The sequence below is a fragment of the Hyperolius riggenbachi genome, chromosome 10 (genome assembly GCF_040937935.1).
Source record: "Hyperolius riggenbachi isolate aHypRig1 chromosome 10, aHypRig1.pri, whole genome shotgun sequence".
Lineage (NCBI taxonomy): Eukaryota > Metazoa > Chordata > Amphibia > Anura > Hyperoliidae > Hyperolius > Hyperolius riggenbachi.
In genome coordinates this window covers 241,639,762-241,658,387 of record NC_090655.1, presented here as the reverse complement: position 1 = coordinate 241,658,387, position 18,626 = coordinate 241,639,762, and the positions used below count along the sequence as shown (strand labels likewise).

The following is an 18,626-nucleotide window of genomic DNA, read 5'->3' as shown; positions in this document are numbered from 1 at the left end:
GGAGGAAGTACAGAGGAGACATTGCTGGGACTGGCGACAGAGGAGGTAAGAAGAGAGTATTTGATATTTACACCCAGTAACCCTCATATCCCTCCCCCAACACTAGCAGCAGCTGTTACACACATACAGTATATGGATCAGTGTATAGATTATGTCTTCTTTATCCTCAGCTCCTCTACCAGAGGCCTGTGAGCTGGAGAGTTCTGCACAGAGTCTTATCTGTTCCTATCACTGCACTTCTCAGTACAGAGAGCTCTGATGTTCCTGACATCTGTTGGAGCCAATCTCCTAGCTTAGGAGTGAAAGCAATGACTACTCCTGCCACCACTGGGACCTCTTTGGTCGTCTCCCTCTTTAGTTCCTCTCTCAGGCTCTGGTAGTTCTCCAGTTCCTCATTCTCCTCCTTCTGATGTTGTCACTTGGAGCTTCCGCATCTGTCACCACTGTTGTCTTCTGGTCCTTGTCTACTACCTTGATGGCTGGTTGAATAGCCAGAACCTGTCTGTCCATCTGGATGTAGACGTTCTACACTATATGATCTTAGCCCTGTTCTCCTCTGTAACCTTCTGTGGAATCTCCTATCATTTGGGAGGGTGTATCCCACATGCTGTGCAGATGTTCCTGTACACAATGCAAGCTACAGCATGTGGTTGTGCCATTCAGTGTATGCTATCCCTACCTGTGTCTTACACCCCTCCTCTATGTGCTAGGCTGTCCTTAAAGAGAACCTAAACTGAGAGGGATAAGGATGTTTCCTTTTAAACAATACCAGTTGCCTGGTAGTCCTGCGAATCTCTTTGCTGCAACAGTGGCTGAATCACACACCTGAAACAAGCATGCAGCTAATCCAGTCTGACTTCAGTCAGAGCACCTGATCTGCATGCTTGTTGAGGGGCTGTAGCTAAAAGTATTAGACACACCGGATCAGCAGGAGAGTCAGGTAACTGGTATTATTTTAAAAGGAAAAATCCATATCCTCCTCAGTTTAGGTTTCCTTTAAGGAGAACCTGAACTGAAAATGAAAAGTCAAAATAAACATACACACCTCTCATGTAGTCTACTCATCAATCTCTTTCTCCTCTCCTGCGTCCTGTTTGTCCACTGTGATCAATGGAATTCTCCGTCCTCCATTTTGAAAATGGCCATTAATCCATAACAGCTTCCTGGTCAGCACACTGTTAAACTGTAATATCGCCCACTTGAGCCATTAGGAAACATGGACATTACCTTACACATTCAGTTGTAACTGACAGCAGCTGATATATAACTGACAGCAACTGGTATATTTCAGTTCTGACAAGATATTGTCAGAACTGGAAGGGACCACTGAAAGAAGAAAATGGTGAGCTTCTGGGAGGAACTGACGGTGAGGCTAGTATGTAATATTCGTTTGCAGCTACGTCATGTGTTTATTTTAATTCATTTTACTCAGTTCAGGTTCCTTTTAAGGCTTCTCTGTACAGCCTGCATCTTATCTCTGATGTGGGTGATCTCCACTTCTATGGATCTGGTGCTTAGTGCCTTGTCTTGCTCTTTCAAGGACATCTATTGTGTAAAATTTAAATATTTAAATTGTATATGTACATACTCATAAGAAGTGCATTTCACCCAGATTAAAATGTAATACAAACTATTGTTCTCCTATGTCCCAGTCACTTACAGTAAGCAGTAAACATCTGACAAGTCCATCTCCTCATGCAGGATTGTCAGCATTTACTTTATTCTTTACAAAAGCAATCCCTAGAAAGGATCTATATAAGGATGCTGGCCAGCCTCCCTACTCATTTATACACTATAACGGCAGTTGGACTGAGCAAATGCCATTCAGTAACTGGGTTGAAAATAAAGAAAGTCTTGAGAATCCTCTATTGAGAGATGGACTAGTTCAAAACCTGTCAGATTTCTACTGCCTACTGTACTCAACAGGAACATAGGAGCAAATTAATTTACAATTCATTTTAATCTGAGAGAAATGTGCTTATTTAACTATTTAAGCCACCTGGACGTGATTGTCACGTCCAGGCGGCTGCTGCTGTGCTGTTGCGCGCTCCCGTGCCGGCCCCCGTTAGCCAGGAGATCAATTTATGGGAACTTAGTTCTCATTCACTGATCTAAGTCCTCGGTAGAAAGACCGACGGCTTCTCATTAGAAGCCGCTGTCTTTCTGACAAACAAAGTCCTCCATATGCTTCCTGTAAGAGAGCACTTTGCTTTCAGGGCTAAAAAAAAAAAATCTCTCACTGTGGTCATCTTGTGGCCAAATAGTAAAACTACATCTACATACATTTTTTTTCAAAAATAAACCCACATTATTACATTTAAAGAGAATCAGAGACGAAGCACCCTCATGTATTTTACCATATATATCAATGGGAACATGACAGTAAACCCCTACCCTGCTCTTTGTTTTACACTTCACTGCTGAGTCTTCTAGTTATCAGCCCTGATAAAATCCCCGGCTAAGCTTTCAGTCTAGCTTTGCCCCGGAATTATTATAGCTGAGTCAGTCTTCTGTGATGTCTTTTCAAGCCCAAGCCCGCCCCCTCCTGGCTCTGCTTTCCTGCTACGAGGATGCATAACAGGAAAGCAGAGCCAGGCGGGGGCAGGCTTGGGCTTGAAAAGACATCACAAAAGACTGACTCCGCTACAATCATTCCGGGGCAAAGCTAGACTGAATGCTCAGTTGGGGATTTTATCAGGGCTGATAACTAGAAGACTCAGCAGTGAAGTGTGAAACAAAGAGCACAGTAGGTGTTTACTGTCATGTTCCCATTGATAAATATGGTAAAATACATGAGACTGCTTCGTCTCTGGTTCTCTTTAAAATTAACTGTTTACCTCCCACACCAAAGATTACCCAAATAAAATTTTTAATGAAAAAAAAAATTACAATTAAAAAAACAAATAAAACATAAATAGTTACCTATGGTTCTGAACTTTTTTAATATGCATGTGAAGAGGGTATATTACGAACATGTTTTAAATTATAAGCTTGTGAATAGTGATGGATGTAAAACTGAAAACATGCACCTTTATTTCCAAATAAAATATTGGCGCCATACATTGTGATAGGGGCACACTTTAAATGGTGTAATAACCGGGACAAATGGGCAAATAAAATACATAGGTTTCAATTATGGTAGCATGTATTAATTTTAAAGAGAACCTGCAACAAAAACAATCCTCCTGGTGTACTCACCTCGGGAGGGGGAAGCTTCAGGGTCCCAATGAGGCTCTTCCTTCCCCTGTAGCTGCAGGCAGTCCAGCGCTGGCTCCCCTGAAGTGTCCCGGAATACTCCCTCTACAAGCGCGGATAAGCACTGATTTATTTACCTTTCCTGGCTCCAGCGGGGGGGGCTGTTGTGGCTCTCCACACGGAGATAGGCGAAAATAGCCGATCTATGTCGGGTTCGCTCTACTGCGTAGGCGCAGGAGACTTGCACCTGCGCAGTAGAGCAGCCCGACAGTGATCGGCTATTTCCACCTATTTCTGAGCGGAGAGCCAATACTGCGCCTGCACTGGAGCCGGGAAGGTAAATATTTAGTCATCCCCGTTGTTCGGGGAGCTTTGTTGCAGTGGGACCGAGGAGGACGGGGGAAGCCTCAATAGGATCCGGAGGCTTCCCCCACCCGAGGTGAGTACCCCCCAGGGGAGGTTTTTTTAATTACAGGTTTTCTTTAAAGCTATAATGGCCAAAAACTGAGAAATAATGATTTTTTTCTTAATATTCCTCTTAAAATGCATTTAGAAAAAAAAAATTCTTAGCAAAACCCAAAGAAAGCCTAATTTGTGGCGGAAAAAAACAAGATATAGATCAATTCATTGTGATAATTAGTGATAAAGTTATTGGAGAATGAATAGGAGGTGAAAATTGCTCTGATGCATAAGTTGAAAAATACGTGCGGGCTGAAATGGTTAAAGTACCGTATGTGTACACATGAATTTCACATTTTGCAGTTTTTCACAATTGTTGTCCTTTAACTTTAGGTTTACTTTAATATCATAAGTTATAACCCTCAGCCTCCACAATGCAGAGTGTGTGGCACATGTAACACTTCCCTGCCCTGATACAGCCCAGCTTCCTGCAGGCTACATAATTCTCATGTTGTTATCTGCCTACAGATGAGGACTTCTTCACAAGGAGTGCCACAGAGGTTTTTTACCTAGAAGGTTGAATAACTTCAGCAGGGACATCGGTGGAACAACGGAACGGAGTGAGAACCAGGAAGGTTGTATAGTATCCAGAGCCTTCAGTCTACATAGGCGAGTATCTAACCTGAAGCAAGTTTCCTCACTTTAGGTTCAACTTAAACTCTAAATTGACTCCGACCACTTTAAAATGATATTCTATTTGGTTTCAGTTTATTAACTCTTTAAATTCTAAAATATTCCTTGTCTTGATTTTTTGACTATAGGGTGTAAAATTTACTGATTTGAAATTCAAATTTAAGACTGATATTGAGAAAGAAAAGACTCACGTGAAGTTTCAACTGCAATCTGCAATGGACGGTGGATTAATAAAGTCAATAAAAAAGAAGAGATATATGTGAGGAGTGATCGGCAGTGTATGGAGGAGAGTGACATGATGAGGACAATTAAAGGGAAAGAAGAAGAGACATATGTGAGGAGTGATCAGCGGTGTATGGAGGAGGGTGACATGATGAGGAAAATTAAAGGGGAAGAAGAGGAGACATATGTGAAGAGTGATCAGCAGTGTATGGAGGACAGTGACATGATGAGGACAATTAAAGAGGAAGAAAAAGAGATGTATTTGAGGAGTGATCAGCAGTCTATGGAGGAGGGTGACATAATGGGGACAATTAAAGAGGAAGAAAAAGAGACATATGTGAGGAGTGATCAGCAGTGTATGGAGGACGGTGACATGATGAGGACAATTAAAGAGGAAGAAAAAGAGATGTATCTGAGGAGTGATCAGCAGTCTATGGAGGAGGGTGACATGATGAAGGCAATTAAGAAGGAAGAAGAGACGTGTGTGAGAGATGATTCCCTCTTTATGGAAGAAGGTAAAATGTTGAGGACAATTAAAGAAGATATGTATTTAACAAGTGATCATCAACCTACGGAAGATGACAATGAAATTAAAACTATTAAAGAAGACAAATGTTCTCTGAATATTAGCACAGGTAAGTTATAATCATTAAATGCTGGAATTGTTTTATTTTTACCTGAGCTTAGACTACGAGACTAATTGTAGAGGAAATGTTAAAGGCTACTGAGATGAAGTGAGGAGGAGCAAGCTAGTAATGGGATAAAAGTTTTAGATTTTGGACAAAGTGAAGGATGGGGCAGCTGAGGCATTCAAGACCAGCTGAGGGTGAGGTGCATCTACATTCCTCAGAATAACATCATGTACCCAACAAATGAGGAGGAGATACTGTACTCCATATGAAAGGCACATCTCCATTCCTCAGTATAACATCATAGCACCAACAAATGAGGAGGAGATACTGTACACCATATGAAATACCCATCTCCATTCCTCAGTATAACATCATAGTAACAACAAATGAGGAGGAGATACTGTACACCATATGACAGGCCCATCTCCATTCCTCAGTATAACATCATAGCACCAACAAATTAGGAGATACTGTACACCATATGAAAGGCACATCTCCATTCCTCAGTATAACATCATAGCACCAACAAATGAGGAGGAGATACTGTACACCATATGAAAGGCCCATCTCCATTCCTCAGTATAACATCATAGTACCAACCAATGAGGAGGAGATACTGTACACCATATGAAAGGTCCATCTCCATTCCTCAGTATAACATCATAGCACCAGCAAATGAGGAGAAGATACTGTACACCATATGAAATACCCATCTCCATTCCTCAGTATAACATCATAGTAACAACAAATGAGGAGGAGATACTGTGCACCATATGAAAGGCCCATCTCCATTACTCAGTGTAACATCATACCACCAGCAAATGAGGAGGATATACTGTACACAATATGAAAGGCCCATCTCCATTCCTCAGTATAACATAATAGCACCAACAAATGAGGAGGAAATACTGTACACCATATGAAAGGCCCATCTCCATTCCTCAGTATAACATCATAGCACCAACAAATTAGGAGATACTGTACACCATATAAAAGGCCCATCTCCATTCCTCAGTATAACATCATAGTACTAACAAATGAGGAGGAAATACTGTACACCATATGAAAGGCCCATCTCCATTCCTCAGTATAATATCATAGTACCAACACATGAGGAGGAGATACTGTACACCAAATGAAAGGCCCATCTCCATTCCTCAGTATAACATCATAGTACCAGCAAATGAGGAGGAGATACTGTACACCATATGAAAGGCCCATATCCATTCCTCAGTATAACATTATAGTACCAACAAATGTGGAGGAGATACTGTACGCCATATGAAAGACCCATCTCCATTCCTCAGTATAACATCATAGCACCAACAAATGAGGAGGAGATACTGTACATTTTATGAAAGACCCATCTCCATTCCTCAGTATAACATCATAGTACCAACAAATGAGGAGGAGATACTGTACATTTTATGAAAGACCCATGTCCATTCCTTAATATAAAATTATCACCAATAAAATAAAACTTTAATCCAGTTTGTGACAGTTTATTTTGTTGTGCTGTGTATTCGTATGTGCTTACCACCTGCATGACTGGGGTATATTATGACCCCTTTCCATTTCATAGCTCTGTGAACATGTAGAGAATAAGATGTATTTATATGTATGACTTGTGAAAGTAGAACTGGAAAACATAAGACAAAAATACAGTTTCTAACATAATATGTAATTTCCCACCAGGTGGACATGATGTTGGGAACTCTTCAGAGGAACATCTTCATTCGAGGAATACAGCACCGATGTCACATCAGACACGTCACACAAGCGCCCATCCTTTCTCATGTTCAGACTGTGGGGAAGGGTTTAATCATAAAATAGGCCTCCTTAGACACCAGAAACACCACTCAAGGGAGCGTCCTTTTTTATGTTCAGAGTGTGGGAAATGTTTTGCGCAGAAAACAAGCCTGGTTACTCACCAGAAAAGTCATACAGATCAGCGCCCATTCTTATGTTCCGAGTGTGGGAAAAGTTTTGGTGCGAAAGGACTCCTTCTTATACACTTGAGAAGTCACACAGGTGAGCGCCCATTCTCATGTTCAGAGTGTGGGAAAGGTTTTAGTATGAAAGGAAATCTTCTTAGACACCAGAGAATTCACACAGGGGAACGTCCATTCTCATGTTCAGAATGCGGGGGAAAATTTCTTAAGAAACAAATGTTGCTTAGACACCAGATAAGTCACACAGGCATTCATCCTTTCTCATGTTCTGAGTGTGGGAAAGGTTTTATTGAGAAACGTGACCTTCTTGCACACCAGAAAACTCATACAGGGGAGCAGCCTTTTTCATGTTCAGATTGTGGGAATTGTTATGCTCGTAAACAAAGCTTGGTTCTTCATAAGAGAAGTCACACAGGCGATCAACCCTTTTCATGTTCAGAGTGCGGGAAATGTTTTCATTATAAAAGCAGCCTTCTTACACACCAGGGAAGTCACACAGGGGAGCGTGCATTCTCATGTTCAGAATGTGGAAAAGGTTTTAGTACAAAAGCAAATTTTCTTAGGCACCAGAGAAGTCACACAGGCATCTTCCCTTTCTCATGTTCAGAGTGTGGGAAAGGTTTTAGTGATAAATGTTACCTTCTGAGACATCAGAAAACTCACACAGGTGAGCGTCCCTTTCCATGTTCAGCGTGTGGGAAATGGTTTGCTCTGAAAGCAGGCCTGGTTATTCACCAGAGACGTCACGGATGTAAGGACAAATAGATATATCTTTATTGCATAGTAATAGAAAGTGAAGCATTTGCCTTTAGGGTTCATGGCTGTGTACACAGCTTTCTCATGAACTGGAGTAACTGTGAGAATAACTATCTGCAGTTGCTGACCTCGTCTGATCTGTTACTGTTACAGAGAAGGGTAAAGTACACCTGAGACAAATAAAACAAAAGGATGTATACGTACCTGGGCTTCCACCAGCCTCCTGTAGTCCATGTGCTTCCTTAGTGTCCGTCCGGTCCTGGTTGTTCTCCCACTGGTAGGCACTGACTACTGGGCATGCAGGGTCCTGGCCATGCTCCTTCCTTGTCATGCTTCCGTGGGTGGGAACATTCTACCCCTCTGCAGTAGGGGAATTCTTGTAACTCCGCAGATGCAGAACACTCCTGGCCATGGGAGCACGACCAAGGAGGCACATGAACAGGGCCATGCATGCTTGGCAGTCCCTGACTGCCTCAGCTGGGGACTCAACCAGAGTTGAAAACAGAGAAATGGACAGGACCAAATGGGCACTGAGGGAACCCATGCACTACAGGAAGAATCCCCAGGTGTATAAATGTGGGGGACTGCAGCCCCGCTTGGTGCTAATTTGCCTCCATGTGTTTTTTTTAAAAGGGTTTTTTTAACATATGTGTGGTTTTTCTAATGATATGGTTTGTTTTGATTGTTTATAAATAATAAAATGTTGTAATTCTCATGCACCCAAGAGCCAATTCTTGTTATTTTTCCTTTCATTGATTGTTTTGTTGGCATGGTGCACATGAATTCATTTATATAGGTAAGATATAGGCCACTATTTATGGTCCTTTAGAATAAGGTTGGAGAGCCTTATTTTCTCAATCCCCTGGTGTTCCCACTATTACAAGTTGTTTCCATAAGTATAAATCTGTTTGGTTTATTGTCTTAGGTTGACTTCAAATTCATTCATTTGCAGACGAGAGCCATGTGGATTCTGGTAGCGATTCTAAGAGTCATGTGACTCACAGGTGGATTATGGGTAACTGGAAGTATACCAGCTAGGATTTAGTGTATGAATAAGCCCAGTAGTTCCACAGATGGCTTGCTGCATCCCAGATATCATATCATATGGCTGGGAAGAGAGGGAGAGGATGGTAATGTACAGAAATCATACTTTGCTTATGTCATTCTGATCACCAATACTTTATGTTTCTTAATATTTTTTATTTGAGTGCTGATTATAACTCTGTTCTACTGTATGTAATTTACATATATATCTATTCTTTGTATATGTTACGGCCAAAACCAGAAATCGGCCAATTCTAGAATTGGCCGGCCGTTTCTAGAACTGGCCGATTTGACGTCGGCCAAAGTCCAAAATGCTGGGAATTTCTGACATTGGCCGGCCAATTCTAGACACGGCCAAAGTCAGTCGGCCAAAGTCCAAAACGCACAAATTCCAGAACATCCCGGGTCCTGTCCAGCACCATGAATGGCACTTCCACTCTGCTCTGAAAGATACAGCATACTAAGAAAAGCATTTAATTACAGCTGATACAAATCCTGCAATAAATCTGCGGTGTGTCTACATCCTGCTTTCTTGGGAGAAGACATTGTTAACATCCTGTGCTTTTAAATTACCTGCTCTGCTGTGGAAGTCAGGTGACACAGGGGAGAGATCAAATTACAGTGGTGATTAGTCACAGATGAGGTGGAATGCATGGCTGTGGGTGCTTTGCTGGGGGGCTGTGCATGGCTGGGGGTGCTTTGCTGGGGGGCTGTGCATGGCTGGGGGTGCTCTGCTGGGGGCTGTGGGTGCTCTGCTGGGGGCTGTGCAGGGCTGTGGGTGCTCTGCTGGGGGCTGTGCATAGCTGGGGGGTCTTTGCTGGGGGGCTGTGCGTGCTCTGCTGGGGGGCTGTGTATGGCTGTGGGTGTTCTGCGCTGCGCATGGCTGGGGGTTTTTTTGCTGGGGGGCTGTGCATGGCTGTGGTGGGTGCTTTGCTGGGGGGCTGTGCATGGCTGTGGGTGCTCTGCTAGGGGGCTGTGCATGGCTGTGGGTGTTCTGCGCATGGCTGGGGGGGGGTCTTTGCTAGGGGGCTGTGCATGGCTGTGGGTGTTCTGTGCATGGCTGGGGGGGGGGCTGTGCATGGCTGTGGTGGGTGCTTTGCTGGGGGACTGTGCATGGCTGGGGGGGGGGGGGGGTCTTTGCTGGGCTGGTCGTGGCTGGAAATGCTTTGCATGGTCGGGGGGGGGGGCGGCTTTGCATAGCTGGGGGTGCTTTGCTGGGCTGGGGGAGCTTTACTGGGCTGGGGGAACTTTACTGGGCTGGGGGAGCTTTACTGGGCTGGGGGGAGCTTTACTGGGCTGGGGGAGCTTTGCTGGAGGCGCCGCCAGGAAGCCCCGCTCACCTCATCCCCTGCTGCCGCTAAGTACTCAGACCTCCGATCAGGGCGACCACCAGGCGGAGAAAGGCAGAGCAGCGCGCACGCTACCCGCCCGGACCCATACACTTCCAATGCAGAAGAAGTGTTTAATGACGTCACTTCTGCATTGAAGTGTTCGGGTCCAGCGGGTCTCGCGTGAGCTGGCAGCTGCTATGCCTCTCTCTGCCTCCCTGCTACGGTCGCCCTGATCAGAGGTCTGAATACGTTAGCGGCAGCCGCAGCAGGGGATGAGGTGAGCGGGGCTTCTTGGCGGCGGTGAGCGGGACTTCGGGACTTGGCCGGCCACGTGAAGTCACAACGCGTTCTGGCCGGCCAAAGTCCGAAACTGAAGCCCGTTTCACACATTGGCCGCATGAGCCGGCCACTTCGCATACTGACCGGCCAGAACCCGAAGTGGCCAGACTTCGGGTTCTGGCCGTAACATATATAACTTTAAACACACATTTTTATACAAAAAAATTTCTGGTCTAGGACTCTAGTAATGTTGTTGGAGTATACCTGTGATACTACAGACACATATTGGACTTGATTCACTAAGCTGTGCTGCTACAGCTTGACGGTCAGGCTACTGGACCAATCAAAGTGTAGCAATATCTGTTCTTTGAAACTACTGGACCCGCCCGGACTCCGGGAGAGTTCAGCGCAGCTATCGTCACATGTAACGAAGCGCGTTTTTTAAACACAGCATAATTGGCTGTGCAGGGAATTATAACACTCTCTATGGTCATTAAGCTGTGCTGCTGTAGCAGCACAGTTTAGTGAATCAAGCCCATTGTTTGTATGACAGTGGCTCAGAAAACCTATCTGACCCTATGAGGACTAGCTTTTAATTGGGTTTAGTATACTCCACACTTAGTTAACCTATTGTATACAGAACTGACAGGGCAACATTTGTTTTTTTTAAATAATCGTAGGTGTTACAGCTTAAAGGAAACCAGAGCTCAATCAAATAAAAATATTTATACATACCTGGGGCTTCCTCCAGCCCCATCCGCCCGGATCGCTCCCACGCCGCTGTCTGCAGCTCTGATACTGGGTCCCATCACTTCCGTCAGTCGGAGCCAGTCTGACGTAAGAGAAGTGCGCTCTTTGCATATCTCTCCAACAGCTGCTGGAGAGATATGTAGAGGACACACTTCTGCGTAGACTGGCCCCGACTGGCTGAAGTGACGGCACCCGGTACAGGAGCTGCAGGCAGCGGAGGACGGCGGCATGGGAGCGATCCGAGTGGATGGAGCTGGAGGAAGCCCCAGGTATGTATAAATCTTTTTATTTGATTGAGCTCTGGTACACTTTAAAGATTGTGATAGGGACTGTGGGTTCATTCCTAATCTCAATCTCAATTTAAGTTGAAACACTGTGCCGTATTTGTCCCTCTGTGCCTCGTCCCCCCCCCCCTTCTTTTGTGACACCCCTGCCACCTTCTGCCCCCACTTTGTCCCTATGTGCCACTGTCACCTCTGCCCTCCTTTTTCCCTCTCTGCTTCCTTCTACCCCCCTATGCCTACTTCTGTCCCCTTTGTGCCTCATGTTGCCCTTTTTGTGCCTTCTTCTGTCCCCTTCCGGCCTCTTCTTTATCACCCCATGCCTCTTCTGTCCCCCTTGTGCCTCCTCTGCCCTCTGTCCCTCTTGTGCCTCTTCTGCCCTCTGTGCCTCTTCTGCCCCCCCCCCCCTCCCCCGTGCCTCTTCCTTAATTATTCTCTTCCTGGAGTAATAAGCTGCACAATAGAGCTATCTGATCCATCCTTGTGTATCGAAAATCGTGTATTGAATCAAAATCGCAATTTCTGACAGAAATCGTGCAATTCAATCTTTTCCTAAAATCGTTCAGGCCTATTCTGTCCCCTTTGTGCCTATTCTTTGTCCCCCTGTGCCTCCTTTTGTCGCCATTTTCTTACTTCTGTCCCCTTGTACCTCTTCTTTGCCCCCTTTGTCTCTACTGTGTCCCCCTTTGCCTCCCTGTGCTTCTTCTGCTCTTCTGTGTGTCCCTGTGCTTCTTCTCTGCCCCATGTGCCTCTTATGTCTCCCTATGCCTCTTCTGTGTCCCCCTGTGCCTCCTGAGCTCCCCCAGCCGAGTGCAGTGTCATTACATGGGACATGCAGGAGAAGCCAGCACTAAGGGGAGCTGTGAGGGTGAGAAGAGGTTGCTCATTGCTGAAGGCAACTGGAGCAGATGAGAGAAGCACTGCTTCTTCCAAACAGGGCTGGGAGTCCCAACAGGTGTCAGGGACGGGTAGCTCCAGCATTGCTACAGGTCAGCGGGCCATTCGTATCGGCAGGTGTTCATAAGTCGTATTCTAATTTTCTGAGAGCCTGAATTTTTGGTTGTTATTTGTAAGCTATAATCAAGAAATATGAAAAGAAATAAACACTTGAAACATACTGTATATATCACTCTGTATATAATTAATCTGCATAATATACTGTACACATGTTCAAGTGAATTACTGGAATAAATTAACTTTTGATGACATTCTGATTTATTGAGATGCACCTGTGTGATAACACTGCAGGCAGACATCTTGGGCTTGATTCACAAAGCGGTGCTAACTGTTAGCACGCCTGTGAAAACCCCCTTAGCACGTCTAAACAAGCTTTTTGCGCATAAAACTTTACGCGCGCAAAACTTTATTGTACTGCACAGAGCACAGGGCGCACCGCGCGAAGTGCCCATTAAAGCCTATGGGACTTAGCGCGCGTAAAACTTTGCGCGCGTAAAACTTTACGCGCGCAAAGTTAGCGCACGATCTGATTGAGAAATCCGGTGCTAACCTACTTAGCACCCTGGTTAGCGCGTCTAAAGACTTTAGACGTGCAAAGTAGGTTAGCACCGCTTTGTGAATCAAGCCCCTTGTGTGCTGCACCTCTTTGGGAGCAGCATTATGCATGAGAATAGTTTCCTGTGTGACATTCTAGCCTGTATACAAAGCTTAGGTGAGAGCTAACGATCACATGTGAGGCGGCGGCTGGAACGAACCATTAAGCTGTGAGGCTGCAGGGAGGGCAGAAAATCTATATATATGTTGCATCTGCCTAAATCAGCATCTTGTGACATCAGCAATATTGAGGGTATCTGGGTTCCCCAGAGCAAAAAAAAAAAACCAGTTTCACTGGTGATTGCCTTCCTCAGACATGCCTGTCCAGAAGGTAATCAGGTAAATGGGCTAAGAGGAGAGATTAGACTTAGTGGAGATAATCACTAATGGGCCTGTTTCCACTACATCCAGATTTGCAGCATCTTCACACATGCAAGTGAGGCAGGAAATTGCTGTCTATCCCTATAATGGCCTCAGCTCAGAGATGCGCTGAGCCCCCCCAGAGACTACAAACGCACCTTGAACCCAAACAGAGGCTCAGCGCATCTCTGAGCTGAGGCCATTCAGAGGCAGCCTGGTGATGCGCTGATCCCACTTTTTCTGCGCAATTCTTAATTTTACTGGTAGCGCGCCCAGGCTATGCATATGCATAGGTAGGATTTAGTTAGTGTTAGGTCCCCTCCCATGGAGGAAAGACTTCTTCGACAGTGGGAGGGACGAGTACCTAACAAATTGCATGCAAGCTGTTAGTGGAAACTAACATCCTCCAAGTGGTAGACAGGTATGTGTATGCTCATTGTGTATTTGTATCCCATGAGTGGGGTCTGCACTTTTTTGCAGGTAAGCATTCATCTGTTTTTAAGTAGCGCTGTTCATTTCTATGCTATATCCCTATAATGGCTTGCCATCCAGAGCACACTGCATTTTCCTGCAGCACGCAACCGTATCCCTATAACCGTTCATGGCTCGGCTTGGCGATTCAGGCTGCAGCTTCACAGCAACTCGGGACCTGAATCAGAAATGGCTGCTGCTTCTAGTGGAATTAGACCCTAAAGCCTTGTACACACATACGAGGGCTGTTGGCAGAGAGGCATAGGGATTTGATCCCTCGGGCAAAATTGCAAGGCTGGGGCTAGACTTGCGGCATGTTCTGTTGCTATGCTGGAGGGCAGATGGTGCACAGAGTGGTTGGGGTTAGGGGCAGAACTATGCCCTAGGCCAGCACTTGGCTTGGTCAATCCACCAGGCTATTTCGCTGTCTGAGGCAGGAAGGGATATTGAGGGACGCTGTATCCCCCTACCGGCCGTCTCGTACAAGAGCAGTCTAGCTTGTACTTGCTTAGGGGCTGGAGGGGTGTTCCTCTGATTTGCTCCATTCAGGGAGTCTTCAAACAGGCATCAGGGTCAGACAGCACAGGGCACAATAAGGGCAAAACTGCTCACACTTCTCGCTCTGGGCCTGATGCACTAAAGCCTGGTAAAGTTGCTCTGCGCAGGAAGTGCACAACAATTTTACCCTAAATGGTGCTGGGGAGCATTAGTCATTAACACATTAACCTCAAGTGATATAACGGTTTAACGTGCATGTTGCTATGGTAATGCATGGGGTAACAAGTGTTACCATAGTAACGTGCATATTACCACGGTAATGCACGTGTGGGTAATGGGTTACCAGCTGGTTCTGCCCCCTGCGCTAGTACTGCTAAAATTGCTGTACACTCCCTGCGCACGGCACCTTTACCGGACCTTAGTGAGCCATCACACTAGTGCATCTCAGCAGTGTTTTGCCGCAATACGAAAATGCATGTAATGATTTTCTACAGGGCCTCTGCATTTTCAGGAGGCATCTGCGATTCTGCAGAGCGTTCAAAAAAAGATACACCCACCTGCACCATATTTCCGCACAATGCATGTGATTCTTCATTGAAATCACTGGCTACTGTAAATAACTGCATGCGTTAAGACGGACGCAAAGTGCAGATGACATGCCCCAAAACACGTGCAGGGAATTGACTGTGGTTCCAGCACAAGTGTGATTGTTCACCTAGGCTATAATTCACTAAGCGTCACCACATGTTGTGAAGAAGAAGACAGAAGATTTTACTACACATTTTGTGAAATGTGAATTCGCTGAGGCTGTTACCGCATGGAAAACTAAAATTACCGACTAGTGTGGTAAATACCTCATAAATGTCAATTCACAAACATTAGAGCATGCGATAAAACATGTGAGATGTTTGGTATCTCCAGCCTGGAGCAATTCCAAAATTCAGCTCATCATCCAATCATCAGACAGGATCACCGGCGGCAACCTCCCCTCCCTACAGGAACTCCACAACAGCTGATGCAAAAAAAGAGCCAACAAGATGGTCGCTGACCCCCCTGCCCTGCCTGCTCTATCTTCCAACACCTTCCTTCAGGAGTCAACTTTAATGGATATCGCACACTCCCCTGGTAGTGCATTGGGGCCACAACAATAGCATCCAGGCACTCACTAAAAGTGATGTGTTCAGTCCGGTATTCAGTGTGCTGCAGCCGACGGACTCAGTCAACACTTCACTTTTAGAGAGTGCCTGACAGGCGTAACTACCATGTATGGGGCTCCCCTGCAAAAAAAAGATTGCATGGGGCCCCTTAGATCCTCCCCTCCCCCAAAGGACCAGGCAGGGTGTCGGTAAATAGACATCCCCGCCACCCCCTCCTACAATGCAAAGTAGCGCAGGGAGTGTTACATTTACCTGCTTCCAGCGCTGTGGATCTCCATGCATCACAGCATCAGCACTCTGCTGCCATTCCGATCACATGACTTGCAACGGTCATCTGATAGGTAGATGGTGAATGGCAGCAGAGAGATGGTGCTGTGATGCACGGAGGAGACCCGCAGCACTGGAACAGCTAGCAAGTGTAATATGACTGGCTTCCAAAGGCCTGGGTGTGACCAAGTGTTGTAGTGACACACTTTGTCACCTTTCAGCTGAGCGGGGATGCGCCATACAAGGTGAGCAATGCAGAGGAGATTGGGACATAAGTGCTCAGAGGAAATTGGTGGATACTGGGAAATCCTGACAGATACATGGAGATTTGCGGTGCTGGAAGTAGGTAAAGATAATACTCCCTGTGCTATTCTGCATGCGGATGGAAGGAGGAGAAGCCCCCAAATTTCCCCTGCAATGACAAGGGTCGTGGGGGCTGTTGTAATGCCTGGGTGCCATTGTTGTGGCCCAATTGCTCCTTTATATAAATTTAACAGACTTGTATTTCCCAAGACTACAAAGTCTCAAAACATTGGTTGACGTCATCTGCTTGAATAAGAGTTTACCCTTTCATAAAGATGTGCTAGCCTTGTTTGTAATAGTTCTTCATTCAGGAGTGACATACAGAGCATTCACGCCACAAACGGCCAGACTCAGAGAGGTTTTACTCCAGACAGTAGCCCTCAGGGCCGGTTTCCTGGGAAGGCCACAAAGGCCTTGGCTATGGGCGGCTGGATATGGAAGATGGTTTGCTGCATATGGAAGAGGAGGCTGCACATGGAAAAGGGAGGCTGCTAGAAGAGGGGAGCTGCTACACAAGGGAGTTGTACATGAAAGAGGGGCTGCTGTACATGAGTGTTACACACAGAAAAGTGGGCTGCCCGTGGGAGAGGACACACAAGAAATCTTCTCTAGGAGAAAAGAGCAAAGGGATAGTTACTGTGAGTTTAGAGCTATTTTCAGTCATCAAACATGATGTATATGGATTTATCACTGATAAAGAAAGTATGGCTCTGCACTGTAGAGATGTGGCTGTGGTTCATTACATAAAAAGGTCATCATAATGCGAGTATATTTTTTTATAATATTTTTTTGTAGTGAACTTATTAGACATTACGATATATTTTAGTGTAGGTAAGAAATGCTGAATAGTGAGTGCTGAATGCAGTGGTCCATCAACGCGCAGTAGAATATGTTTTTGTAATAGAGAGCCAGGAGGCCATCAGGTACCAGGGCTTCCCACTTTTGAGCCTTTTGATTTCATGAAAGATTTCAACTGGTAGATTAAAGTGGACCTGAACTCTTGCACAGGACACAAGGAAAACAGAGAGAAATGCACTTTGTATGTATTTAGAGAGTTTAGACTGTTTAATTCCCCCTCATTTGTGTCTAATCACAATTTGTAATCTAAACTCTCCCCTGTGTCACATGACTGCCTATGGCAGAGATGGCAGATAAGCTCATTAGAAAGCACAGGATGATAACAATATGTCTGCTTCCATGAATCAGGACGTAGAAACAGTGCAGATTTATTTTAGGATTTGTATCAAAAGATTTGTTTTTTTGTTTAAAGGTTATTATGCTGTTGTGTATCTTTTAGAGCAGAGAGGAAGCTCTGAGTTCAGGTCCACTTTAAGGGTAGATGCTTTGTCAGGGCGTAGGTAGGAAGGAGGCGTGAGGGTTTAGAGGAAAGAGCCAATCTGGGGTGGACCAGAGCTGTCCTGTTTAGCTGAGTATAGGGTTTGATAGCAATCTGCAAATTCTCTGTAGATTTTAAGGGGGTCGGAGGTTTTTAGTCTGAATTTGTAGAACTTTGTTCAGTGTTTGGGCTTCCTGAGCTTCCTGGTATGCCAGGAATTGGGTGTGTTGAACTGCACATATATTTGGATCTGGTCCAATGAATTGGCCTGTAATGGCGGTCTTATTGGCCAACCACAATACGGAAGGGGGTGGGGGGGATCATCAGGATATCTATTTTGTGTGTGTGGGGGGGTTATCAGTGTATCTAAAATGGAGGAGGGGGGGTCATCTGGCTACCTATACTGGAGGGAAGGGTCAACGGGCTACCGATACTGGAGATAGGTGGAAGAGTCATCTGGCTATCTAAACTAGAGGGGGGAGGTCATCTGGCTATTTATACTGGAGGGGGCGGGGGGGCATCAGCTGACAGTGGCCTTGAGCAGTAAAGAGTACAAATCTAGCCCTGCCAACATGAAAGTGACCTGGTCACAGAGTGGTGAAGCAGTGGGTATCGAGGATGATGATAGAAGTGACCAACGCCATTGTGCTCTGGACCATATGGTTCATAGAGCTTTAAGTAGACCAAATGTCATGCCTAAAAGATACCTGCTTTCCCGGTATTAGTCTTTAGCCTATGGCCTAGTATGATATAGACCCAATGGCCAAAGGGTCTTACTGGATGTTGAACAGCGGATGTGGAAGTGCGGTTACTTAGCCAGGCTAACAGACTATAGCCTCCGTGCAGAATAGGTGAAAGTTGGAACTTGGTCATATTTGTAGGGCCAGGCCATCAGCCGATAGTAGCCTTAGGTAAAAGGGTAAGTGATCTGCTGAAGAAAACATTCTGAGGAAGGGACAAAGATGGAGGCTCTCACGCGATGATTCAGAGAAGCACATGGTTGCCAGTAGGTATAGAGAGGATCGTTAGGTTAATCGACTTGTCTGAGCCGCGATCTGCATAACATTAGGTTGCGGCAGTGGTGCTATCAGAAGAAAGTGCGGGGTCCGTTGTTGTAATGTAGGCCGTAGTGTGGCAATTGGTGGGGGA

General features: G+C 45.4%; 1 protein-coding gene across 2 annotated transcripts; it reads left to right on the top strand.

Moving 5' to 3' along the window:
- Positions 1-9,316, top strand: LOC137535048 (gastrula zinc finger protein XlCGF57.1-like). 2 transcript variants are annotated; one of them, XM_068256814.1, is made up of 4 exons: positions 1-45; positions 4,123-4,263; positions 4,416-5,144; positions 6,837-9,316. In XM_068256814.1, the coding sequence occupies exons 3-4, from the start codon at positions 4,568-4,570 to the stop codon at positions 7,856-7,858; spliced, it is 1,599 nt and encodes a 532-aa protein (XP_068112915.1). In that variant the 5' UTR covers positions 1-45; positions 4,123-4,263; positions 4,416-4,567; the 3' UTR covers positions 7,859-9,316. The 2 variants fall into 2 exon arrangements, with proteins under 2 accessions (XP_068112915.1, XP_068112916.1); XM_068256815.1 differs by lacking the exon at positions 4,123-4,263 and having other exon boundaries at positions 21-45.
- The last annotated feature ends 9,310 nt before the right edge of the window (positions 9,317-18,626 follow it).

Bases quoted from the DNA above. Each gene is read 5' to 3' on its own strand.
- LOC137535048 (XM_068256814.1), top strand. From the start codon at position 4,568: ATGGAGGAGAGTGACATGATGAGGACAATTAAAGGGAAAGAAGAAGAG. The intron at 5,145-6,836 runs GTAAGTTATAAT...ATTTCCCACCAG, and splicing joins TTCTCTGAATATTAGCACAG to GTGGACATGATGTTGGGAAC.